At 50.0% G+C, this 27,027-nt stretch overlaps 1 protein-coding gene across 6 annotated transcripts; it reads right to left on the bottom strand.

The window, feature by feature from the left end:
- Positions 1–27,027, bottom strand: LOC100664139 (colony stimulating factor 2 receptor subunit alpha). 6 transcript variants are annotated; one of them, XM_064277866.1, is made up of 13 exons: positions 26,884–27,026; positions 18,650–18,793; positions 17,061–17,152; positions 16,826–16,968; positions 13,297–13,420; positions 12,440–12,569; positions 12,178–12,350; positions 8,811–8,944; positions 8,226–8,255; positions 6,737–6,869; positions 5,875–5,971; positions 2,962–3,043; positions 1,312–1,677 (listed from the first exon to the last, which is right to left on the bottom strand). In XM_064277866.1, exons 3-13 carry the CDS (start codon positions 17,104–17,106, stop codon positions 1,597–1,599), a joined length of 1,173 nt encoding a protein of 390 aa, XP_064133936.1. In that variant the 5' UTR covers positions 17,107–17,152; positions 18,650–18,793; positions 26,884–27,026; the 3' UTR covers positions 1,312–1,596. The 6 variants fall into 6 exon arrangements, with proteins under 6 accessions (XP_064133939.1, XP_064133936.1, XP_064133937.1 ...); XM_064277867.1 differs by having other exon boundaries at positions 18,650–18,733; XM_064277865.1 differs by lacking the exon at positions 17,061–17,152 and having other exon boundaries at positions 1,315–1,677; positions 18,650–18,733; positions 26,884–27,025.

The following is a 27,027-nucleotide window of genomic DNA, read 5'->3' as shown; positions in this document are numbered from 1 at the left end:
CAAATGACTGGGTGTCCATCTGCCCCCGAGTGCTGAGCGGACGTCGCAGCCCCATCCAGCTGGACCCTCTGCGGTTGCACAGAGCAGAGCCCAAGGGGACTTCAGGTGCTGGGAAGGCGAGTTTGTAGCCATGAACCCTCCAGAGCAAGGATGCATGGGCTGTGCAAAGGGCCTGGGGCCGCCACAGAGAGCTTGGAGGTGGGAGGGTTCTAGTTGCTAAGCATTAGGTTAGTAGCACCAAGAGAGCCTGAAGTCGGGTGGACTGCGCGTGGGGCTGGTCACTAATGGGACATGGGAGGATGGAGGACAGTACTCAGTGATGGGGACACCCCACTAAATGCCCCACTTTTTTATTGAGGTGTAGCTTACATGCTGGAGCCCTGATGACGCAGTGATTAAGAGATCCACTGCTAATCAACAAGTTGGCAGTTCGAATCTACAGCTGCTCCTTGGAAACCCTGTGGAGCAGTTCTCTGTCCTACAAGGTCACTATGAGTTGGAATCGACTTAACAGCAATGGACTGGGTTTGGTTTTTTGGTTAACTTACATGCTTTTGGTCACTGGGTAGTGCGCATGGCTTGTGCTCAACAGGTGATTCGAACCCACCTTGTGGTACCTCAGAAGAATGGCCTGGCAATTGCTCCTGTAAAGATTACAACCAAGAAAACCCTATGGGGCTCAGCTCTACCCTGTAACACAGGGAGTCACCAGGAGTCCAAACTGAGTCAATGACAATCTTTTTTTTTTTTTTAATTTACGTACAGAAAAATGCACACTTGTCACGCATACCCCTCGAAGCACGCTTTGTGTGCCTTGTCAAGGTCAGTAACCTCTGTGCCTGGGAGGGCTCCCTTGTCCCTCATCCAGTTTGTCCCCTGACCCCATAAGCCACCACTGACTTGACTTCTATTACCTTTGGGTAATTCTGTCTGTTTTTGAATTTCATAGAAATGGGATCTTATAGCTAAAACTCACACCCGTCTGTCAGTGTGTACTGTGGTAGCTGGCATGTTGTTGGGATGCTGGAAGCTAGGCCACTGGTATTCCAAATACCAGCAGGTTCCCCTTGGTGGACAGGTTTCAGCGGAGCTTCCAGACTAAGACAGACTAGGAAGAAAGGCCTGGCCATCTACTTATGAAAATCAGCCAGTGAAAACCCCACGGATCCTAACAGAGCAGTGGCTGACGTAGTGCTGGAAGGTGAGCGCCCGAGGCTGGAAGGCGCTCAAAACACGCAGTAGCTGCAACGATGGACTCGAGGAGACCAACGGATCAGGGGGATGGTGCGGAACCAGGCCGCGATTTGTTTTGTTGTGCGTGGGGCCGCCAAGAATCAGAGCCTCCTTGAAGGCAACTAGCAAAACACCGGAAAGAACAAGCTCTTTGCGGAGGATCTAGCCTGAGCTTTACGTTGACGGGTTCGAGGGGGATTGAACAATCTCTAGGGTTCCGAGCATCTGTGTAAAATGTCATATTTTTATAAGTAAAAAGGTAGAAAAACTACATAAATGCTCAAAACATTATATAAATACGATTTCTGGGAGTCTCACGGTGGAGGCATGGATGTATTCACATCTTGTTGGGGCTGGCGCGGCTCACACGACTTCTTCCACCACCGTCAGGACGTCTTCGTTCTCAGCTTTTCCTGCGTCGGATGTGAGCTGGTCCCAGCTGACCTGGGGAGGAAGCAGAGTGGGCATGGGGTGTTCATCCGCAAGCCCAGAGTGTTGTTAAGGGCTCCCGCTGGGGTTGTTCTTTCCCGGATGAAATCTGAGACAGGGCTGCGCCGTGGGAAGTGAGATCCAAGTGGGCACAGCCAGTTCAAAGGCCCTGAGGCCACAGAGGGCTTGGAGGTGGAGGAGGGGCAAAGTGGCTGGGCCTGGGCCCGGGTTGGGTGGGTCTTGGGGGTCAGGTCACAGACAGTGGACTGGAGGGGTGTCGGCCAGGGGATGTGGTGCCCACAGGGGGTCAGCATAGCTGGAGATGACGGCGGGACAGTGGGTGGGTGGCTGAGGGACATGCTGGTGGAGAGCCCCTGGAAGGCAGCCCTGGGCTGAGGTGGGACCTGCCAGCAGGTAGAAGTGGTCCTGCCCTGGGAGAGTCGGACCTGATGGTCAAAGGGGTTCTCAGATAGAGGTGAGCCTGCCCCTAGTCCTCCTTCAGCCAAGCAGGGTGCCCCCCACAAGGCCAGATACAAGCTCTCTGTCTCTCTCTTTGCTTCTCTAGCTCTCTGTCTTTCTGTCTCTGTCCCTTTCTCTCTCTCTGCCACTCTTTTTCCCTCTGTCCTCCATCTCTCTCTCTTACTCTTTCTTTACCCTCCCTCCCCTCTCTCTGCCTCTCTCTTTTTTCTCTCACTCTTTTCCCTTCTCCCTCTCTCCCCTCTGTAGCCCCTTCTCCCTTCTCTCTCCCCCTCCTTTCCTCTCTCTCTCTCTTGTTCTGGCTCATACTTTCTCTGTCTCTATCTCTCTTGCTCCTGTTCTGTCTCTCCTCTCTCTCTTACTTTCTTCCCCTCCCCTCCCCGCTTCTTTATAGTCCCCTCTCTCTTCCTTCTCCCCTCTCTACCGTATTCTCTCTCTCTGTCTCTTTGTTTTTGTCTCTGTCTCTCACTTTCCCCAGACACAGCTCATAGAGAACATCCCACCTCTGATCCCACGGGAAGGTCATTGAGCAGGATTCTGGCCACACCGAATGATGGTGCCATGGTCCAAATGGTGTGGTGGGTAGAGGGGACGTTAAGGAGGCTGCAGGAGTCACTGCTCCCCCTTCCCAGTACTCGTCCTCTGCCCGCCCCCATGCACCTGCAGGGGGGAACATTAAGGGGACTGCAGGGGTGGCTGCTGCCCCTTCCCAGTACTCGTCCTCTGCCCGTCCCCACGCACTTGCAGGGGGGGAAGTTCAGGGGACTGCAGGGGTCACTGCTGCCCCTTCCCAGCACTCATCTTCTGCCCGCCCCCACGCACCTGCAGGTTTGTCTGCTGGTTGTCGTTCAGTTTATCTTTGATCTTCGGAATCGGAGGGAATAAATTATGCGTCAGAAGGAACCTAGTGATACCAAGACAAGGGTCAGGAGAAGGTCGGGGTGGCCATGCGTCTTCACGCCCCATCTTATCACATTTAGTTGTGCCATCTTGACAGCACCTGGCCCCAAATCTTCACAACTTCATTTCAGAATCACATAAAGACTAAAGTCTTCAGACAACTTCAGAACAACTTCACTTAAGAATCACAGACGGACTAAAGTCTTGGATAGCAGAGATGCTAGGAGCTACCACAGGGATACATGGTGAGCCTGGGGGCTGCAAAGGGTTAATGTGCTCGGCTGCTAACTGAAAGGTTAGAGGTTCGAGTCCGCAAGGGGCACCTCTGCTTCTGAGAGGTCACAGCCTTGAAAACCCTATGGAGCGCAGCTCTGCTCTGCACACATGGAGTTGCCATGAGTTGGAACTGACTTGATGGCAACTAACCACAACAACAACAACAGAGGGGTACATGGTGATACCCGTGAGGAACCTTTGTAGAATTCTAAGTCCTTTGGGTTCAGGGATGGGAGAGGGAGACATGGTCGGGCATAGCAGCTTGGCCGAACACAGGGGTCCCTGCCATTAAAAGGTCAGAAAGCCCCAGTGGCAGCTGACAACAGATGGCTTTGATCTAGTTCTGCACTGCTCTGCCTTGCCACCCTGCTTGGTACAGACAACAGGACGAAACGCTGCCCGGTCCTGTGCCATCCTCACAATCATTGCTATGCTTGAGCCCATTGTTGCAACCACTGTGTCAATCCATCTCATTGACTGTCTTCGTCTTTTTTGGTGACCCTCTATGTTACCAAGCACAATGTCCTCTCCAGGGACTGATCCCTTCTGACAACATGTCCAAAGTATGTAAGACGCAGTCTCGCCATCTTTGCTTCTAAGGAGCATTCTGGTTGTACTTCTTCCAAGACAGATTTGTTCACTCTTTTGGCACTCCATGGTATATTCAGTATTCTTTGCCAACGCCACAATTCAAAGGCATCAATTCTTCTTCGGTCTTCCTTATTCATTGTCCAGCTTTCACGTGCGTATGAGGTGATTGAAAACACCATGGCTTGGGTCAGGTGCACCTTAGTCCTCAAAGTGACATCTTTGCTTTTCAATACTTTAAAGAGGTCTTTTGCAGCAGATTTGCCCAACAAAATGTACCATTTGACTTCCTGACTGCTGCTTCCATGGGCGTTGTTTCTGAATCCAAGTAATGAAATCCTTGACAATGTCGATCTTTTCTCCGTTTATCATGCTATTGTTTATTGGTCCACATATAATATAATGTGATGTTATGTAATGTAATATAATGTAATCACTCTCCATAATATAATATAATGTAATGCAATGTAATGTAATCACCCTGCATAGTGTAATGTAATATAATATAGTGTAATGTAATGCAATGTAAAACCAAAATCCCAGTGCCATTGAGTTGATTCCGACTCATAGCAACCCTATAGGACAGAGTAGAACTACCCCACAGAATTTCCAAGGAGTGCCTGGTGGATTCAAACTGCTGACCCTTTGGTTAGCACCCGTTTGGTTAGCAGCGTTTCCAATGTAATGTAATGTAATCACCCTCCATAATGTAATGTAATCACCCTCCATAATATAATATAATCATCCTCCATAAGGTAATATAATGTAATCACTTTCCATAATGTAGTGTAATGTAATCATCCTCCACAATGTAATCGCTTTCCATTATGTAATATAATGTAATCACCCTCCATAATGTAATGTAATGTAACATAACATAGTGTACTGCATTGCACTGTACTCTAATATAATAATATAATACATAACACAACACAACACTATATTATTTTACATTATACATAAACATATTTGTACCCAAGGGGTACAAATGGTTTGTGCTCTACTGCTAACCTAAAGGCTGGTGTTTGAACCCACCCAGCAGTGCTGGAGGAGAAAGCCCAGGTGATCTGCTTCCATAAAGATTACTGCCAAGAAAACCCTGTGGGCAGTTCCACCTTATAACACACGGGGTCGCCATGAATGGGAATCCACTCAACAACAACCACCACCAACAACACATCATACACACCCCAAAACCAAACCAAACCCACTGCCGTCGAGTCGATTCCGACTCGTAGCGACCCCATAGGACAGAGTAGAACTGCCCCACAGAGTTTCCAACGAGCGCCTGGCGGATTTGAACTGCCGACCTTTTGGTTAACAGCCATAGCACTTAACCACTATGCCACCAGGGTTTCCCATACATACACACATTATATAAAACACAAAATATTTGCCATCTTAACCACTTCTTAAGTGCACACAGGTCAGTGACATTAATTACACTCACCGTGTTGTGCGGCCATCACTGTTATCCGTTCGCAGAAGTTTTCCACCACCCCAAACAGAAACCGAGTCCCCTTTCAGTCTCCCATTCTCCTCTCCCCCAAGTCCCTGGCCACCATGAATCTACTTTGGTCTCTCTGCATTTATCTATTTTAGGTATTTTATATATTTTAGATTATACAGTTTTTGTCCTTTCGTCTGACTTATTTCACTAAGCGTAGGGTTTCCAAGGTTCAGCCATGTCATGGCGTGTATCAGGACTTCATTTCTCTTGATGGCTGAGTGATATTCCATTGTGGGGTTGGACCACACTGTGTTTGTTGATCCACGCCTCTGTTGACAGACACTTCAGTTGTTTCCACCTTTTGTCTATTATGAATGGTGCTGCAACGAACCTTGGCGAGCAGGTATCTGTTTGAGTCTCTGCTTTCAATTCTCTTGGGTGTACACTCAGGAATGAAATTCCTGGTCACATGGTAGTTCTATGTTTAACCCTGAGAAGTCCCACACTGTTGGCAGTATTACCTTTTAAAAAGAAACCCAATGACCAGGGCACCAAGGAGGGTTCCCAGGACCACCAACACATAGACATAGGTGGGGCTGGATTCTTGTTCTTCAAAGCCTGTCGAGAGAGAGTGAAACGCAGGGCACGTACACAGGATCAACTATCAACGCATGGCTCGTTCATTTCCTGGCTAGTTCAGATGTCACGGCTGCCCCTGATGTCCACACACCATGGCCCTTGCCTCTGAGTAAACACACTCCTCTCTCAGCCCACTTACCAAATTCTAGGGGCTCACTTCTGGGACCTCACTGAGGGAGGAATAAGAATTATATGTATGTATGTTTGTGTGTACACACCCCTATTTTTCCATCTATCAGTCTGTCTTTCATCTGTTTACCTACATATTTACCTACCTGTCTATCCATCCATCCATCCATCCATCCATCCATCCATCCATCCATCCATCCATCCATCCATCCATCCATCCATCCATGCATCCATCCATGCATCCATCCATGCATCCATGCATCCATCCATCCATGCATCCATGCATCCATCCATCCATCCATCCATCCATCCATCCATCCATCCATCCATCCATCCATCCATCCATCCATCCATCCATCCATCCATCCATGATGTGTCTCTATCTATCTATCATCTATCCAACCACCCACCCATCTATCCATTCGTCTATCATCTATCAGTCTATCCATCTTTCATCTGTTGTCTGTCTGTCTATCATCTATCTACCTATCTATCTGTCTGTCTATCTATCTATCTCTCACCTATCTTCCTCAGAGGGTCAGATGTCACAGCTGCCCCTGATGTCCACCCAGCATGGCCCTTGCCCCCCAGGGAACACGGTCTCAGCGCACTTACCAAACTTCACAGGCTCGCTCCAGGGACCCCAGTGAAGGATCCGGGAGTTTGCGGTTCTGATTTGCACAGTGTAACTTGCTCTGGGGTTGATAGGAAAGTTGTGCTTGTTTCCGGAATTACCAGGAATGGAAATCTTTGAATAAAAACACAGAAAGATAAAGTTAGTTATCACTTGGGTTGTGAAAAGAAAGGATGACAGAGAAGGGTGTCTTTTCGATTGCGCAACTGAAATTAACAAAAGATTTAAAACCACGTTTTCTCAATCAAAGCATGCAAATCGTACAGGAAAAAAAAGAGCAATTCTGTTAACAAAGCAACAGCTTTAAATCATAGCACTGAACGTTATTGTTATTTAGAAACGTGTAGTTTATAAGATTAATGAACATCTTCACATTCTGAAAACTTCAGATGAGTGTTTAAGCGAATAACTGCAGTGAATGTTTTTTTCATTCACCACGTAACCATTTCTGGGGTACGTAGAAGGGTAAGTACGGATATCATCACCATTCTGCAGCAGGGAATGAGTACTGGTATTCCCGCGTTTTTGTTGTCGGATACCATTGAGTCGATTCTGACTCATAACGGCCCTAGGAGGCAGAGTAGAACTGCCCCGAAGGGTTTTCTTGCTGTCATCTTTGTGGAAACAGATCACCAGGTCTTTTCCCTCAGAGTTGCTGGGTGCATTGGAACCACCAACGTTTTGGTTAGCAGCCAAGCGCTTAAAGGACAGGGCTCCTTGGTAGACCCACAGACAGAAAATAAAGTTTCCATTGAGTTAACTCTGACTCATGATGACCCCATGTGTGCTAGAGCAGAACTGTGCTCTATAGGGTTTTCAGTGGCTAACTTTTTGGAAATAGATTACCAAGACTTTCTTCCAAGGTGCCTCTGAGTGAACTGAAACCTCCAACTTTTGGGTTAGCGGTTGAGCTCGTTCACCATTTGCACCATAAACAAAACCAAAAACTCTTTGCCATCAAGTCAATTCTGACTCGTAGTGACCCTGAAGAGAGAGACCTGAAAGGGACGTTAAGACCACTACCTTGAACACCCTCATTTTATAAGGGAGGATACTGAGGGCCAGAGAGGTGAGGACACTCAGAAAATATCACACCAAAGTCATTGAATCATCTGTCTCAGAGGTGTTTTGAAGTAAGAAACAATCTTCTCGGACACTCAATGGAAATTTTTCTTGACCCAGGATGGACGGCAGAGGAAAAGAACGTGACAATTAATTGCATATAATGAACATAGCTCATTTCAACCAATAGGGCTTGAGAGGTCAGGACAAGAGGGTCCCCACCCAGCTGGGGTTCTTGGGAATTCCCCCTCTTCCCCGCTGATCTGCCCATATCCTTGGGACCCCTCCATCCTTTGGGACCCATATCCCCACCTCCATCCCCGCCCCGCCTGGGCCAAGTTCATCTTTGCACTGCACGCTTTTGCAGGAGTTAAACTACAGGATGGACTTCGGAAGGCAGTCACTCACCAGTTTATTGCTGCTGCCATCTTTACTGCCCTATGAAAACAACACAACAGAAGGTCCATTTTCCTCCATTTATAATGCTTTTCACAAGTCCCAGTCCAGTCTCTCCCTATGGGTGTGGTCAGGGGTAACCCACGCTGTCTCTTATTCATGAAGGGCTGATTCCCTTCCATCTACCACAAAGCAGGAATCTGTGGTGGGTGGAGCCTAGGAGTTGGCAGACACAGCTCCCAGAAGCCCATCCCTGTTTCCCAGATGGTGGGGGGTCCAGGACTGGGTCCAGGTGGGTAGCAGAGCAAAGGACCCTCCTCCCTTCTCTGTCACTGACTCTCAATTGCCAACCCCCTATGGCCACTGTGGATACAGGGGTTTGAGGTGGTTTGGAATTGCTGTCTGGGTGGTCCAAAGGCACTTGGGCATCTCTCTCCCCCATCATCCCTCACTGTCTGTCTGTCCTGGACACATTACCCATTGCTGGAAGACCATCTGGTACTGCAGCTCCCACTACCCATTACTGGAGAGCCAGCTGGTACTGCAGCTCCCACTACCCATTACTGGAGAACCAGCTGGTACTGCAGCTCCCATTACCTTTTGCCGGATGTCTACCTCATACATCAGCTCACTGGCAGGCACGTTTTGCTGGGCCCTGGGGCGTTGCCACTCGAGGAGGCAGTGTGAGTGGTTGCAGTTCGTGGTGATGTTGGTGGGTGGACTGTACATATCTGCAACAAGTACCCAGGACATACCCCTTGTTATGGGTTGAACAGTGTCCCCACAAAAGATATGTTGACCTCCTAACCCCTGGTACCTAGGAATGTGAACCTGCTTGGAAATAAGGTCTTTCTTTGAAAGTCCTAATCCCACCTGAGTGATATCTTATAAAAAAGAAGGACAAACACAAAAATAGGGTCACACACAGTGGGAAGACACCATGTGGGACTGTCTACAGGCCAAGAAATGCCAAGAAATGTCTAGGGCTACCAGAAGCTTAGGAAAAATTGAAGTTGTCAACAATTTTATTTTACTTGGATCAACAATCAACATCCATGGAAGCAGTAGTCAAGAAATCAAATGACATATTGCTTTGGCTACGAATACCTCTTTAGAGTTTTAAAAAGCAAAGATGTCACTTTGATGACTAACATGTGGCTGAACCAAGCCATGGTATTGTCAGTGGCCTCCTATGCATGGAAAAGATGGACAATGAAAAAGAAAGACAGAAGAAGGACCGATGCCCTTGAATTGTGATGTTGGTGAAGAATAGTGAATACACCATGGACTGCCAGAAGAACAAACAAATCAGTCTCAGAAGATCTATAACCACAATGCTTCTTAGAAACTAGGAAGGTGAGACTTTGGCTTACCTACTTTGGACACGTCACCAAGAAAGACTAGTCACTACAAAAGGACGTCTTGTTTGGTCAAGTAGAGGGTCAGCAAAAAAAGAAAGAAACCACCATGAGGTGGACTGACACAAGACATGCAAAATGGACTCAAACATGCCAGCGATCATAAAGATGGCACAAGACTGAGCAACGTTTTGTTGTGTTGTACGTACCATGGCCATGAGCCAAAGCTAACTTCACTGCAGCTAAGAACAACAACAACAACAAGAAAGAGTATCACTGTGACTTTGTAAAACTTAAATCCGTTCACAAAAGCCACATGACATCCACTGCCCCAGGTGAGGGGAGTTTCATACGTATTCTCCCTCCCAACACCAGTGCTGGGAAGAGGACGCAATAGCACTTGGAGCAAGGGCGCCATGATTGGAATAACCTAGGATGCTCCAAAGTTTGGGTCTATGCCTTCTCAGCTCTCCTTGCTTTCAAGACTTGTTCTTTTTTGCAGTTCACAAATGACATTGTTTCCCCTTTTTTCACTTGGGGGAGAATGGGAAAGAATTCTATAGTCTTTTGCAAAAGCAGATCATAAAACCTACCCTTCTAAAATTGTCTGGGGCTTGGGAAAAATAAGATAAGATCCGTGAAAGCCTCTTTGAAGCCTCAGAGTGCCTATCCCATATGAGTTCTTGTGGTACAGGGATTTTCTACCTATGTTACTAACTGGCAGGTTGGAGGTTTGGGTCCACCCAGAGGTGAACAAATCTGTTTTGAAACAAGCACAACCAGAATGCTCCTTAGAGGCAAGTATATTTCCAAAACACCAGCCACTGAAAACCCTACGGTGCACAGTTCTACTCTGGCACCCATGGGGTTGCCATGAGCCGAGGTTGACTCCGTGCAATGGGATTTTGGTTTTAAACGTTGGCTGGTTTTCTTTTGTAACTGCCAGCTTCAGCACCATGGCACCTCCATCCCCTACTCCTTGGCTAAGGCCACCATCACCTGTCAAGCTGCCAATTGTCACTGTCTTCTAACTGGCCTTCCTCTTCCATGTCTCCGTCTCCATCGTGTGGGAAACTCGGCAGGTAGGAGCCCCCACCTGGCTGGTACCACTGGATTGAGTTCGTTGATCCCGTCTCCTACCAGCTATACCATTGCGAACACTCATGAAACTCTCTGAACTGGGTTGAATAGTTTCTTCTCAAAATTCAGGTCCACTTGGAGCCTCAGAATGGCAGCTTCTCTGGAAATAGGGTCTTGGCAGATTAATTAGGTTAAGAGGTCATACTGGAGTAGTTGTTGTTGTTAGGTGCCGTCTAATTGGTTCTAACTCACAGCGACTCCATGCACAACAGAACAAAACACTGCCCGGTCCCGCGCCATCCTCACAATTGTTGTTATGCTTGAGCGCATGGTTGCAGCCACTGTGTCAATCCATCTCATTGAGAGTCTTTCTCTTTTTTGCCGACCCTTTACTTCACCAAGCATGGTGCCCTTCTCCAGGGACTGGTCCCTCCTGACAACACGGCCAAAGTATATGAGACGCAGGCTTGCCATCCTTGCTTCCAAGAAAGACTCTCTCGAGTGTCGATCCGACCACATAGCTCTTGGTATGGAGTCTTCAATTGCTCCTTCTCGTACCTGGGATGAAATCCATTCCTGCCTCAGCCCCAAAGCCTGAAGAATTTTCATTCACATGCCTGGTTCCTCCAACACAGCTACCCTCAGTGCCTCGGTGAATAAAATCTCACGGTGGCCAAGTCTCTCCCACCCACTCTCCCATTTCTCGTTCAGCTTCAGAGATACCTCCTCAAAGACACCTCCCTCAGCCACTCTGTGAGAGCTGGGTCCCTGTTGTCGGCTGAGTAACAACCCCCCAAACATGTCCATGCCCTAACTGCCAGAACCTGCGAATATGGTCTCTCAGATGGCAAAGGGAACTTGGCAGTTGCCACTAAGGATCTTGAAATGGGGAAATTGCCCTGGATTATTTGGATGGAGCCAAAGTCATCACAAAACCAAATCAAACCCATTACCATCAAGCCCACTCTGACTCGTGGTGCCCCCATGTGTTACAGAACTGTGCTCCATAGGGTTTTCAGAGGCTGGTTTTTCGGAAGCAGATCACCAAGGCTTTTTTCCAAGGCACTGTTGGGTGGGTTTGAACTGCCAACCTTTAAGTTAGTGGTCGAGTGCAAACCATTTATGCCACCCAGGGACTTGTAATGTCATCATGAGGGTCCTTATAAGAGGGAGGCAGGAGGCTCAGAGTCAGAGAAGGAGAAAAGGAGACATAGTGATGACAGAGACAAAGGTTGGCGTCATGTAGCAGCCCTGCTTGACATGTTTTTCCCCCCCCGTTGCTGTCGAGTTGACTCCAACTCACGGTGACCCCACGGGTGTCAGAGTAGAACTGTGCTCCACCGGGTTTTCAACGGCTGATTTTTTTCGGAAGTAGATCACTAGGCCTTTCTTCCGCAGTGCCTCTGGGTGGACTCGAACCTCCAACCTTTTGGTTAGCATCTGAGCGCCTTCACAGTTCGCACCACCCAGGGAGGGACTCCATTTGACATGCGCTCAGTGGTAAAACCACGGGTCTTTGCTCTCACTCATTTTATGCCTCGACAAAACTGAATCAAAGAACTGGATTCCCACTCGTCTGCTGGTTCCATTAACCAGGAAGTAGCTGTGAAAGGCTAATTCCGAGAGGTCCTCGACGAGACACCCAACGTGGGTTCCTGAGTGTTCTAGGTAATGTGGACATTCTCTTTCTTTCTTTCCCCTGTAAGAGTCCAAGGTTTACAGAGAACCGTCAGGGTATTTTGCCAACACTGTCCTTGCCAAGGTGTTCTAGGTGAGGCCAGCACTTACTCTGAGTCTCGGATATAAAAGAAATATTGGACGTCGTCTGGGGCCGCTCTGCCCTTTGCCCACGTGCAGTTCATGAAATCCTCGTCATAGATGAAGCAGGAGAAGTTTTCTGCAGCCGTTCCATTCTCGCCTACAGGGAGAAACGGAATGAATTGTGCGCCAAGGTTAAAAGGGGATCTCTGTGAACGGGAAATACCAAAGTTGATTCGTGGTTCCCCGGGGGCCAGAGGCAGGGGAAAGGAGAAGGTGTTGCTTACGGAATGCTGAGTTTTTGTTAAGGAGGTTGAAAAACTTTGGACGCGGATACTGGTGCAGCTTGTACAACATGGTGACTTATTGTGGTCATTGTGAGTTGCTGTCCAGTCAGCCCCCTGACTCGTGGCGACCCCATTCAGGGTGCTGTGCCACCCCTACGATCGGTTGTGGATCCAACAATGTTCCTTGTGCTCCCTAGGGTTTTTTTTTGTTGTCGTTGTTGTTGTGAAAGTGATATACATACAACAGAACATAACATCAGTTTCTACAAGCACGTTTCAGTGACGGTCTTCAACTTTTGCAAATATTCTTCTACAAATATCTGATCCCAGATTATCCCCACCACCATTAACACACATTCAGCGTGCTCTAAACAAAACTCCCCTCTGGAGGGTTTATATCGGCTGACTTTCAAATGTAGATCGCAGGCCTTTCTTCCGTGAATGTAATTAATGTCACTGAATTGAACATGTAAAAATGAGTTAAATGGCGAACGTTGTCAAGTATGTACTTTGCTACAATAAAAATTAAAAAAAAATTTTTAAAGACATGTGCTTTGGTGCCGGCGGGATGGAAGAGGACCGCCGTAACGGTTTCCTTACCTGGGTTGTCGTACAGCAGTTCTTGCTCAAAGAGTCCCTGGCTGGTGTTTGCTTCAACCGTGAGAACGACTCCTCTGTGCAGAGAGCGGAGTTCGAAGGTGCAGCTACATTGTTTGTCTATCGGCTGAAAAGAGGTAACCAGCCCTTGGGTTATGAAACAGTTTCCACCCTGATCCTGATGGCCTTACACAAACCCCAGAATACCAGCTGCCCTGCCTTTGCGAGATATCCCCCATACGCCTCCTCCCAGGAGCCGACTCCGAGGCGTAACCTCCAGCTGATGGAGAGGCTCGTCGGATGGACTCCAACCTCTAACCTCCCTGTTAGCAGCCGAGTACGTTCACCTTTTGCGCCGCCCAGGGATCTCTCTCAGGATTGAGTCTTCCATTTAAAGGATCTTTGAGGAATGATGGAAACCCTGGTGGCGTAGTGGTTAAGTGCTATGGCTGTTAACCAACGGGTTGGCAGTTTGAATCCACCAGGCGCTCCTTGGAAACTCTATGGGGCAGTTCTACTCGGTCCTATAGGGTCGCTGTGAGTTGGGATCGACTCAGAGGCACTGGGTTTGTTTTTTTTTTTTTGGTTTTTTGAGGAATGATCACCATAGCACTTTGTTGTTGCTGTCAGCTGCCATCAGTTCGGTCCCTACCTGTGACCACCCCATGCACAGCAGAATGAAAGGCTGCCTGGTCCTGCGCCATCCCCATGGTCCCTTGTGGGTTGGACTGTAGTGAACCGTAGGGTTTTCACTGGCTGATTTTCAGAAGCTGATCGCCTCTTTTCCTGGTCTGTTTGAGTCTGGAATGTCTGCTGAAACCTGTCCAGCAAGACAGCAACACACAACCCTCCAGTGACAGACGGGTGGTGGCTTCATATGACGTGTGTTGGCTGGGTATTGAACCCAGATCTCCCGCACGCAATTTAGAAAATTAGATTACAGCTCACTGTTCAGTGTGCACATTATCGCCCCGGGATCTGGTGACGATGCAGATTTGGGCTTAACAGGACCAGGTGGGGCCAAGATTCTGCATCTCCAACAAGCTCCAGGTGATGCTGACGCTGCTGGTCCGGGGACCACACTGTGAGTTGTGAGTTCCTTTGCCACTTCAGAGTTTCAGAGAGTTTGCTGCTCCTTGTTTTACGTTATTGAGCATTTTCTGACATGCACAGGGTCGCCACGAGTTGGACTCTTATCAAAGAAGAGTGTCTCTGTGGCACAGTGGTTAAGAGCTTGGCTGCTAACCAAAAGGTTGGCCGTTCGAATCCAGCAGCTGCTCCTGGGAAACGCTATGGGGTAGTTCTACTCTGTCCTATAGGGTCTCTATGAGTTCAAATAGACTCAATGGCAACTTAAAAAAAAAAATCTACGTATCTATAGTTTATATATCTATAGAGTCCCTGGATGGTGCAAGCTCTTAACCCTCTCAGCTACTAAAGTGAAAGGTCGGAGGTTCGAGTCCACCCAGAGGCACCTCAGAAGAAAGGTCTGGCAATCTACTTCCAAAAAATCAGCCACTGAAAACCCTATGGAGCACAGTTCTACTCTGACACGTGTGGGGTTGCCATGAGTTGGGGTTGGCTCCATGGCAACTATGTTTTTTTTGGGGGGGGTCTATGTATCTATAGTCTATATTTCTGTGGAGTCCCTGGATGGCGCAAACAATGGGCTCGGCTGGTGATGAAATGGTTGGAGTTTCGAATCCAGCCAGAGGCACCACGGAAGAAAGGCCTGGCAACCCGCCTCAGAAAAATCAGCCATTGAGAACCCCGTGGAGCACAGTTCTCCTCTGACACACATAGGGGTGCCATGAGTCACTGACAAATGATATTGTAATACTTACTCTTCTCCTTCCCACAGGCTTAAAATTTGCATTATAGAATTGTAGATAAGTCTATGGGTCTGCCCGGTAATCTCTGTATTTTGTTTCTATTGGAAACACAGAGCCAGTGAGACTTGTCTCTCAGGACTGGGTTTACCATGTAATGGTCTTTGAGGAATCACACAGGTAAACAGCTGCAATGGCGTGTGGGCGGTGGGTCTCCCTAAGCCATACCTGGGGGATACAGAACAAGCCCCAGGTCTCCTGTCGCCTTCACCGATGGCTGTGGGTAGACAGTTCATCCCGCGAAAGTCCTCCCAGAGATTCTGGGTGCACCTGGGGTGTCTACCTGTGACACCCACATGCTGCCCCTGGCCCTTGGCCATGCCTGTTGGGCAAGGCAGCTACCGGCCAGAGTTCCCAGGCAGGGCTGAGCTTCCCTGACCCCCTGGGGCTGCCTCCTCCATGCCCTCTGCTCCTCTGCAGGCCTCCACCCCACAGCAGCTCTGCAGCTGGGAGCTCCCCCTGGCCTGGCAGCCCTCGCTGTGCCTGGGGTGGAGGAGGGGGGTTACCTGGAGCCTCCGCCTGGGGTGGAGGAGGGGGGTTACCTGGAGCCTCTGCCTGGGGTGGAGGAGGGGGGTTACCTGGAGCCTCCACCTGGGGTAGAGGAGGGGTGTTACCTGGAGCCTCCGCCTGGGGTGAAGGAGGGGGGTTACCTGGAGCCTCCACCTGGGGTAGAGGAGGGGGGTTACCTGGAGCCTCTGCCTGGGGTGGAGGAGGGGGGTTACCTGGAGCCTCTGCCTGGGGTGGAGGAGGGGGGTTACCTGGAGCCTCTGCCTGGGGTGGAGGAGGGGGGTTACCTGGAGCCTCCGCCTGGGGTGGAGGAGGGGGGTTACCTGGAGCCTCCGCCTGGGGTGGAGGAGGGGGGTTACCTGGAGCCATCTGTGTGTGTGTGTAGGGGGGAATGTTTGTTATGTTTTTTAACTCACGGCACTTTGTCTTTCCCTCCCTTGCTGTCTTCTCCCTCCCTCCTCCTCTCTCTCTTTTTTCCTTCCTCCCTCCTTTCTTCCCTTCCCTCTTTCTCCCGTCTCTGTCTCTTTCTGTCTCTGTCTCTGTGTCTTTTGCCTCTCTCTGTCTGTCTCTGCCTGTGTCTCTGTCTCTGTCTCTCTCTCTCGTCCTCTCCCTTTCCCCTCTTCTGTCCCCACCATGTCTATAGTATAACCCCATCTGGATTTTTTTCCTAAACCCTGACATGAAGCCCCCTCGGTCTCTCTTTCTCTGTGTCTTTCTCTGTCTCTGTCTCTCTCTCGTCCTCTCCCTCTCCCACCTCCTGCTCCCCCCTCTCCAGCTCTATAGAATAACTCCACCTGGATCTTTCTCCTAAACCCTAACCGGAAGCCCCCGGGGGTGGGGAGAGGTTGGGGTGGGGACAAGTGACAAGCCTGACACACCCACTGCACCTTCCTTTTGGCACAGACCAGGCTCACTGAACAGACCAGACATGTCTGCCTCCTCATCCTCAGGATAAGATGGTTTCCTGGGTTCTCTGCAGTCCCCCAGGGAACCTGGCCCCATGTCACCTCTTAGACACAGCTAGCACCCCCTGCGCTGGATTTCCCCAGCACCCTGCAATGCCTTTAACCCAAGCCTGCTCTCTAGTCAAGTGCTCCGCAAAGGGTCAACTTGGATGCAGGAACCCCGGGTCTCACCTTCATGCTAATCTGCCCTTCTTCCCTGTGGCTCATCAGACATTTGACGACGGTGGCATTTTCTCTGCAGTCCCAAGCTAATGTCATTTCCCTCGGATCAAATGTCACATGCAGCCTGGGGACTGGCTCCTGGGTGGAAAGACCTGAAAACAGCGGTCGCCGGATCAGAAATTCTTGTTGTCCCATCTCTCTCCATCTCCCAACCCATACATGTGTATCTTGTCGGCGAACTTACAACTTGCTGCTCTTGGGATGGATTGAATTGTGTCTCCCAGAGTCATGTGCACGTTCTAACCCAATGCCTGTGAATACGACTGTCTTCCTCTCCTAGTGTTGAGATAGGGAAGAAACAGGGACTGAGCCCCCAAGCAGGGAACCCTGCAAGACTTGCAACTTATTTACAATACTGTGTGTTTGGCTAATGACAGAAAACCCCCATCCTGGAAAGGGCGATAAGGAAAGAACAGTGTACTCCTTTGTAAGATGTTTTTCAGAAGGACTGGCCCGATCTGGTCCCTGGAGCATGCAGACATCAGCAAAGTGACCAAGGAGACCAACGGATGTCTTCTGCCTGGTGAAAGTACCCAAGACAGGAATCGAACCGGCACCACAGGAGGGACTGCACAGGCGCAATAAGTCCTGCTACAAATCCCAGAAGCCTCCAGGACAGGAGCCGTCTTAAAGCCATCTTAGAAAACTGCTGCATGTGTTAACCTGTCCTGGCCCCAAACGGGCCACGTGTTGGAAAACCCCACCTATGCCTCTGAATAAACATGAATCTTCCCCCTCCCCAAGAATTTTTAAAATCCCATGCAAGTCCTTTGTTCTGGGAGACAGGAGAAAGCTATGCCTAGGCCCTCCTCGTCTCTGCTTGCAAGCCTCTTCAATAAACCTTTGCTCACATGGAAAATTCTCCATGCCTTACCTGTCCATCTTTGACCAGTGAGAGGCAAGAACCTTATTTAATTAAAGGTGTAGAGGTGCTTGTTGGTATAACAGAGATACCATAGGTGGCGGCTTTAAAGAACAGAAATGTATTAGTTTTTATCTATCACAGTTCAGGAAGCTAGAAGCCTGAATACAGGGTGCTGGCTCTAAGGGAAGGCTCTCTCTCTGTCAGCTCTGGGGGAAGGTCCTTGTCTCTTTTCAGCTTGTGTTCCTGGGTGATCTCCACATGGCATCTGTCTTGTCTGTGCTTGCTTCTCTCTGAGCCTAATCTGCTTCTTTTACGTCTCAGAAGTGATTGGTTTAAGACACACCTACACTGACATGGCCTCATTAACACAACAAAGAAAACCCTACTCCCAAAGGGGATTACATCCATAGTTATGGGGGTCAGGAGGGACAACACATATTTTGGGGGACACACAATTCAATCCATGGCAACGACTCTGTTTGGAAATAGTGATAAAAAAAAAAAGTGATAAAATCATTAAATTAAATGAATTAATGCCATTTTAATAAACGGAGCCCTGGTGGCACAGTGGTAAAGAGCTCGGCTGCTAACCAAAGGTCAGCAGTTTGAATCCCCCAGCAGCTCCTTGGAAACCCCATGGGGCAGTTCTACTTAGTCCTACAGGGTCGTTATGAGTTGGAATGGACTGGATGGCAACAGGTTTGGTTTTGGTTTGGATTTTAATAGATAATAAATGTAAAATGATACCTCCAGAGGGATTCAAACACACCAAAAAAAAAAAAACCCAAACCAAACCCATTGCTGAGAAAGTCTGAGTCGGAATGACTCGAGAGAAACGGGTTTTCACAGACACCAGGAGGATTTTAATGTAAGCAACAGAAGAGGGTCAACCGGATGTCCACACTTACCCTGGTGCCCCTGGGCCAGGAGTCCTGTTGGGGTCAGCAACACAGAAAACAGCAGTGCCATCCCCAGGGGACCCATGGAGCTGCCTGCAGGACAGGGGGGTGTCACAGATGACAATCGGGGTAAATTCTCATGGCAGAGAAGAGCTGGAAGGATAGAGAAAGTCACAGACCCACGTTAAACCCAAACCCATTGCCATCGAGTCGATTCTGACTTATAAGGACCCTACAGGGCAGAGTAGAACTACCCCACAGGGTTTCCAAGGCTGTAAGGTTTGTGAGAGCAGATAGCCAGGTCTTTAGTTAGCAACTGAGCACTTAACTGCTGTGCCGCCAGGAGTCCTTCAGACACACATTAAAACAAACCAAAAAAAAACCCAACAAACTCATTGCCTTGAGTCAGTTCTGACTCATAACAGCAACCCCATAGGACAGAATAGAACTGCCCCATAGGGTTTCCAAGGTGTGGCTGGTGAATTCGAACTGCTGACTTTTTGGTTAGTAGCCAAACTCTTAACCACTGTGCCACCAGGGCTCCAGACACACATTAAAAACAAAACAAAACAAAAAATCCAAATCAGTGGCCCTCAAGATTCTGACTCATGGTGACCATATAGGGCAGAATAGAACTACTCAATAGGATTTCCAAGGTGCAGCGGATGGATTCGAACTGCTGACATTTTGGTTAGCAGCCAAGCTCTTAACCACTTTGCCACTACACGTTCGAAGAGATTAAATCTTGAGGGGGCTCTCGTCAGACGGGGGGACCTTGTGAATGTTCCCCCAGGAGTTTGTCTGGGTGTGGATGACAGGATCACCCATAGTGATTGTTATGGATTGAATTGTGTCCCCCCAAAAATATGTGTTGTAAATCCTAACCCCTATACTTGTGGAAGAGACCTGGTGGTGCAGTGGTTAATAGCTCAGCTTCTAACTAAGAGGTCGGCAGTTGGAATCCCCCAGACGCTCCTTGGAAACCCCATGGGGCAGTTATACTCTGTCCTTTGGGGCCACTATGAGTGGGAATCGACTCAACGGCAGCGGGTTTGGTTTTGGTTTATCCTTGCGGATGTACACCCATTTGGAAATAGGGTTTTCTTTGTTTTATTATGAGTCCATATCCGTGTAGGGTGTGTTTTAAGCTAATTGTTTTTGAGATATACAAGGAGCAGATTACGCACAGAGAGAAGACGGCACAGATGGAGAAGACAAAAGCCACGTGGAGATGGGCAAGGAACCGGGGAACAGGAGCTGAAAAAGACAGAAGAACTTTCCCCCAGAACCGACAGAGAAAGAAAGCCTTTCCCTAGAGCCGGCGCCCTGAATTCGGACTTGTAGCCTCCTGAACTGTGAGAGAACAAATTTCTGCTTGTTAAAGCCACCCCCTTGTGTTATTTCTGTTGCAGCAGCCCTAGAGGACGACGGAAGTCATGATGAACCCTGTGACCAGGCGAGCCTGGCGGTGGCAAGGCTGCAGAGGACGGGTGGGTTCCTGCCTGGTCTCGGAGGCAGCACTTGGACCCGGAGTCTGTGCCGAGCTCTGGGTGTGGGGGTGCAGCCTCCTTGTTCCCTTCAAATTGCTTTGAGAAAGTTGCCCCTGCTGCCTGTGGTTCATCTCTGTCTGCACCCCAGGGGGTCACTCACCAAGTGGGGGCCACTGGAATGCCAGATGCTGAAGGGGGGTCCCCCGGGCAGAGAGTAGAATGCCCTCAACCTCTCATCCAACATCCAGCACCAGGCCCCAGGATGGGGGTCCCCTGAGCAGAGAGTGAGGAGACTCTGGCCCGACACCCCAACATCCAGCACCAGGGACCAGGATGGGGGTCCTCTGTGCAGAGATGTGAAACCCTCAGCCTATCACCCCAACACCCAGGACCAGGGCCCAGGATGGGGGTCCCCTGTGGAGAGAGTGGGGAGACCCTCAGCCTATCACCCCAACACCCAGCACCAGGGACCAGGATGGGGGTCCCCTGTGCAGAGATGTGAAACCCTCAGCCTATCACCCCAACACCCAGGACCAGGGCCCAGGATGGGGGTCCCCTGTGGAGAGAGTGGGGAGACCCTCAGCCTATCACCCCAACACCCAGCACCAGGGACCAGGATGGGGATCCCCTGTGCAGAGATGTGAAACCCTCGGCCTATCACCCCAACACCCAGGACCAGGGCCCAGGATGGGGGTCCCCTGTGGAGAGAGTGGGGAGACCCTCAGCCTATCACCCCAACACCCAGGACCAGGGACCAGGATGGGGGTCCCCTGTGGAGAGAGTGGGGAGACCCTCAACCTATCACCCCAATACCCAGCACCAGGGACCAGGATGGGGGTCCCCTGTGCAGAGATGTGAAACCCTCAGCCTATCACCCCAACACCCAGGACCAGGGCCCAGGATGGGGGTCCCCTGTGGAGAGAGTGGGGAGACCCTCAACCTATCACCCCAACACCCAGGACCAGGGCCCAGGATGGGGGTCCCCTGTGCAGAGATGTGAAACCCTCAGCCTATCACCCCAACACCCAGGACCAGGGCCCAGGATGGGGGTCCCCTGTGGAGAGAGTGGGGAGACCCTCAACCTATCACCCCAATACCCAGCACCAGGGCCCAGGATGGGGGTCCCCTGTGGAGAGAGTGGGGAGACCCTCAACCTATCACCCCAATACCCAGCACCAGGGACCAGGATGGGGGTCCCCTGAGCAGAAAGTGAGGAGACTCTGACCCGACACCCTAACACCCAGCACCAGGGCCTGGATGGAGGTCCTCCTATGCATAGTGTGTGGGACTCTCAGCCCCGGCCCCTCTCTGAGGGGTGAATTAAGCTGAGACAGTGGCAGGAAGACCACCATGAGGAGATCAGTAGCCTGTCTACGGGGCAGAGGAGCCCCTGGGTGTTGCAAACGTGGAAGCGCTTAGCTGCCAACTGAAAGGTTGGAGGTTTGAGTCCACCCAGAGGCACCTCAGAAGAAAGGCCTGGCTGTCTGCTTCTGAAAAATCAGCCATTGAAAACCCTGTGGGGCACAGTTCTACTCTGACACACATGGGGTCGCCCTGAGTTGACATCAACCGGAACGCAGCTGGTCTCTGATTTTTGACCTTCCTTGCAGGAAAAAAAAAAAAAAAAAAAATCCAATCATTTACATCCATGTCAGGTATCCAAACTCAAACCCATTGCCATCGATCTTATTCCGACACAGAGCAACCCTACAGGACACAGCAGAACCGCCCCATAGGGTTTCCAAGCTGCCTCTTCACGGAAGCAGACCGCCACACCTTTCTCCCACGGAGCAGCTGGGGGGTTTGAACCACCAACCTTTCGGTTAACAGTTGAGTGCTTAACCACTGTGCCACCATCGTTCCTTATATCATGACTACTCACACCTGTGTGTGTTTCTAGATCACCTACCTATATTCATATGGAAACCTTGGTGGCGTAGTGGCTAAGAGCTACGGCTGCTAACCAAAATGTCAGCAATTCGAATCCACCAGGTGCTCTTTGGAAGCCCTATGGGGCCGTTCTACTCTGTCCTGTAGGGTCGCTACGAGTTGGACTTGACTTGACGGCAACAAGTTTGGTTTAGTTTTGGTATATTCGTATATCTAGATTGGAGTTCCTGGAAAGTGCAAACACTTAACACGCTCAGCTGCTAACCAAAAGGTTGGAGGTTTGAGTCCACCCAGAGGACCCTCAGAAGAAAAGCCTGGCTATCTCCTGTAAAACCAGCCATGGAAAACCCTGCCGAGCACAGCAGTGCTCTGACGCATTAGAACTGACTGGATGGCAACTAGTTTTTCTTTTTTATGGAGCAGAGGCAGGCCTAGGGTAAGGAAAGGGAGGTACTTGCCCTGGAAACAATATCTAAGGGGGCGCCCCAAACCCAAACCCGTTGCTGTCAAGTCGATTCTGACTCAGCAAATCTATAGGACACAGTAGAACTGCCCCATAGGGTTTCCAAGGAGCGCCTGGTGGATTCAAACTACCGACCTTTTGGTTAGCAGCCGAGCTCTTAAATGCTGCACCACCAGGGCTCCCCAGATACCCAGCCATCAAAATAAATGAGTTTATTGCAATAATAATAATAATAATAAAACAACAAGCAAAATAGCAACATTTTAAATAAATCCAGTATTGGGATCCCCCTTCGCAGGACCTTACCTGACACTCCTCACTGTAACCCCCTCCCTGCCGAATCCCGTTCTTATTTAAAATGTCAGTGTCTCACTCTTCACATAGTTTCCCATTCATTTTGAATTTTTTAAAAATACGGCAATGAAAACTGGAGCCCTGGTGGCACAGTGGTGAAGAGCTCGACTGCTAACCAAAAGGTCGGCAGTTCGAATTCACTGGCTGTTCCTTGGAAACCCAATGGGGCGGTTCCACTCTGTCCTATAGGGTCACTATGAGTCAGAACCGACTTGATGGCAATGGGTTTAGTTTTTAATGGGTGGGCATGAAAATATTATTTCTTTTGCAGAGTTTTGGGTGTCCCCTTAAACTTGGTGCCCGAGGTGAGTGTCTTGTTTGTCTCTCTGGCGTCTCAGCCCTGTATTGCACTTGCCAAAGCTGAGACCCCAAAGGCCCACACAGGCTACACAGTTACAGATCTACCAGGCACAGCGGTTCTCCCTGTTGAAAGAGGGTCAGTGTACCAGCATCCTGGCTCTTGGCAGGTGGTGGGTTCAGTTTGAATTTGAATCTGAGCTACCGAAGCGTGGTCTCCAGGTGTTACAGGTCAGGTATTGGCTCAGTTATCACTGCTCTGGAATAGATGGTGTTTTCCATTCTTTACCACCCAAAGGCTCAACCGGGGGCTATTTCTTGCACCACACAACTTTGATTGGGGCTGTATTTCGATGCTTGCAACCCTTGTGGTCTCAGATTACCCTTATGATTTCTGTCTCCTTCCCCTGAACTACCTGGTGTTAGGAGTCCACAGGTGATGCAAACTGTTAAGTGCTCAACTACTAGCTGAAAGGTTGGCGTCTGGAGTCTACCCAGAGGTGCCTTGGAAGAAAAGTCCTGGCGATCTGCTTCTAAGAGGTCACAACTTTGAAAACCCTATGGAGCAGTACCCTTCACACACGGGGTCCCCATGAGTTGGAATCGACGACAGCAACTAAGAACACCACCACCTGGTGAGTGGGGAAACTCTCTGGATTCAGAGATGGGACACCCAATTTTCTGGCCTGGTTTTGCCCCTTGTTTTTTGCTGCATGATCCCTCAAGTCTCTTGTGCCTTGGTGTCCACCCTCGCGAATGGAGGACTCAGGCCGCCTTGCCCACTTGTGGTACACCGTAGACCTGACTCGTCACATCCTGCTTTCAGCACTCGGATGCCCACATCAGGTCCACCTCCTCCGCTCCCCACCCACTTTCTCTTCTTCTTTCAGTTTTCCGCCAGCCTAGGTTTCCTTTCCCCTTTCTGGAGTTCTTCCCTAACTGAGACCCCTTCTTCCCTAACCCCAAACCAAAACCAGGCCAGTTGCTGTAAAGCCCATTGTGACTCGCGGTAACTGCATGTGTATCAGAGGAGAACTGTGCTCTCTGGGGTTTTCAAGGACTGACTTTTTTGAGGGCAAATTGCCAGGCCTTTCTTCCCAGGCACCTTTTGGTTAGCGGCCGACCCCATTCATCGTTTGCACACCCAGAGACTCCTCCATGTTCAACGCTGGTTAAGAATTTCAAGATGGCGGCCAACCCAAAACCATTGCTGTTGAGTTGTCCCCACATCACAGCGCCCCCATGTGTGTCAGAGGAGACACTGTGCTCCACGGGGTTTTCAGTGACTGATTTTTTGGAAGCAGATCGCCAGGCCGTTCTTCTGAGGCACTTCTGGGTGGATTCAATCCTCCATCCTTTCTGTGAGCAACCGAGTGTGTTAACTCCTTACACCACTTAGGGGCTCCTTCCCTAACCCAGAGCCCTTCTTTTCTGCCATCCCATGTCTTGGTCTATGAACAGAACGAACCGGCTGTCAGCCAATCAGCAAGTGAACAACCGCGGATACCACGCAGCTCTTGCTGGACTCAGCGGCTGACCCTGGGATGACTGAGCTGATCACTCCCTCTGTGGCCTCCAGCCATGCTTCTCAAACCGAACTCCCAAAGGGGCACCTGAGATCCATTTCAATGCAGATCCTGGCTCAGCCCCTTGTTGGGCCAAGAAGTGTCCTGTCTAACCAGCTGCAGGTGGTTCTGGTCTGCCTGCCCTTCCCGGTGTGGATGTCGGGCTCCCGAGGCTGGAGAGTGTATGGGTGGTGCAGACAGCAAAGCGCTTTACTGTTGACTGCAAGGTCGGAGGTTTGAGTCCACCCGGAGGTGCCTTAGAAGAAAGGCCTAGCAATCTACTTCAGAAACATCAACCATTGAAAACCCTGTGCTCTAGCACCCAGGGGTCTCCATGAGAAGTAATCGACTCGACGTCAACCCTATAGGACAGAGGAGAACTGCCCCATAGGGTTTCCAAGGAGCGGCTGGTAGATTCAAACTGCCAACCTTTTGGTTAACAGCCGTAGGTCTCAACCACTACGCCACCAGGGTTTAGCTAATATCAATTAGGAGCCCTGGTTGTGCAGTGGTTAAGAGCCCAGCTGCTAACCAAAAGGTCGACAGCTCAAATCTACCAGCCACTCCTTTCATACCCTGTGGGATCTGTCCTATAGGATCGCTCTGAGTCGGACCCGAAGGCAACGAGCTTTTTTTTTAAATATCAGTTAAAGGACACCCTGGTTGGTGCAAATGGTGAACTCGCTCTGCTGCTAATGGGAAGATTGGAGGTTCGAGTCCACCCAGAGGGGGCTTGGAAGAAAGGCCTGCTGATCTCCTTCTGAAAAATCACCCATTGAAAACCCTGTGGAGCACAGTTCTCCTCTGACACACGTGGGGTCGTCATGAGTTGGAATCGAGTGAACAGGAATTGGTATTAATACTACTCAATATTAGCTGGAGGAGCCCCTGGGGGGAGCAAATGGTAACACATTCAGGTACTAACTGAAAGGCTGAGGTTCAGGGCCACACAGAGGCACCTCGGAAGAAAGGCCTGGCAATGTCCTGAAAAACCAGCCATCTCAATGGCTGTTGATCACGGTTCTACTCTGATACACGTGGCGTCACCATGAGGCAGGAGCAACTGGACGGCACCTGGCTGGTTGGTTTTTCCTGAAGTCTAGGGGATGCAAGCAATTGTTCTTGCCAACACACACTCCTTGCACCCTATGCCCCGCAGCTGGTCGCAGGGACTGAGGGGGATGGAGCAGAGTGGGCAGGGTGTTCCCCCAGGAACTGGACCACAGACCCTCTGTGAGTGACCATCCACCACGCTACTTCCTCCTGCGTCCAGCAGAGCTCGGGAGTCTGCCCAGGTGGTCCCACAGCCTCACGCACACAGGATTGCATGAGCATGAGAGAAGCTGAGCTAGCGTCAAAAAAAAAAAAAAAAACCACAAAGACCCATTGCTGTCAAGTTGACTCCAACTTCTGGCAACCCCATGTGTGTCAGGGTAGAATTTTTTTTCCATAGTGTTTTCTTGGCTGTAATCTTTACAGAAAAGGGCCCTGGTGGTACAATGGTTAAGCACTCAGCAGCTAATTGAAAAATCAAACCGACGCATTTGCTCCGAGGGAGAAAACACCTGGCCATCTGCTCCCATAAAGATTACAGCCTAGGGAGCCCTATGGGGCAGCTCTACTCTGTCACAAAGGGGGCCGCTCTGACTTAAAATCGACTTGATGGCACATAGCGACAACGATCTTTACAGAAGCGAAAGGGCAGGACTTTCTTCCCTGGTGCTGCTGGGGGGTTCGAATGGCCAGCCTTTAGGTTAGCCGTCAACTGCTGTGCCACCCGGGTACCTTAGAGCTAGGCTCGAAGGTTCATTCTGCACACAGACCGCAAAGTAGTCCTGTCATCTCAATCATTCTCCTTAATCGGGGCCTTTTGTTTTGGGATTCCTCTCTCCTGCCCTCAGCCCCTCCCTGACCTGGAGTGGAAGCTTCCTGGAACCAGCTAGGGAGGCAGAGAACACCCCACAGGGCCTTGGCTCGGCTGGCACAGAATCAAGGCGGAGCTTACCTCTTTGCACGTGGAGCCCTGGTGGTGTAGCGGTTAAGGGTTAGGCTGCTAACCCAAAGATCAGCAGTTTTAATCTACCAGCCGCTCCTTGGAAATCCTCTGGGGCAGTTCTACTCTGTCCTAGAGGGTCACTAAGAGTCAGAATCGACTCAACTGCGACGGGTTTTTACTTTTTTTACCTCTTGGCACAGAGTCCTCCTCCGTCAGCTCGCTGCTCCTCACAGGTCTGTGTCCCTAGTCTCTGGCATCCAGGGCTTTCTTTCACAGCACTCTCCCTGGTCAGAGAGCCCGCATTGTGATTGATGGCGGCGGAGACCTTCTTC

The sequence above is a fragment of the Loxodonta africana genome, chromosome X (genome assembly GCF_030014295.1).
Source record: "Loxodonta africana isolate mLoxAfr1 chromosome X, mLoxAfr1.hap2, whole genome shotgun sequence".
NCBI classification, from domain to species: domain Eukaryota; kingdom Metazoa; phylum Chordata; class Mammalia; order Proboscidea; family Elephantidae; genus Loxodonta; species Loxodonta africana.
The sequence above is the reverse complement of the archived record's forward strand: the minus strand, read 5'-3'. Positions and strand labels throughout refer to the sequence as shown.

Excerpts from the sequence above, each read along its gene's own strand:
- LOC100664139 (XM_064277865.1), bottom strand. The coding sequence starts at position 18,725 with ATGGGTCCCCTGGGGATGGCACTGCTGTTTTCTGTGTTGCTGACCCCA. Across the intron at positions 16,969-18,649 it reads CCTGGCCCAGGGGCACCAGG|GTCTTTCCACCCAGGAGCCA; the intron begins GTAAGTGTGGAC and ends CGCTGTTTTCAG. Across the intron at positions 12,351-12,439 it reads TTTTATATCCGAGACTCAGA|GGGAAAGAAAGAAAGAGAAT; the intron begins GTAAGTGCTGGC and ends GGACTCTTACAG.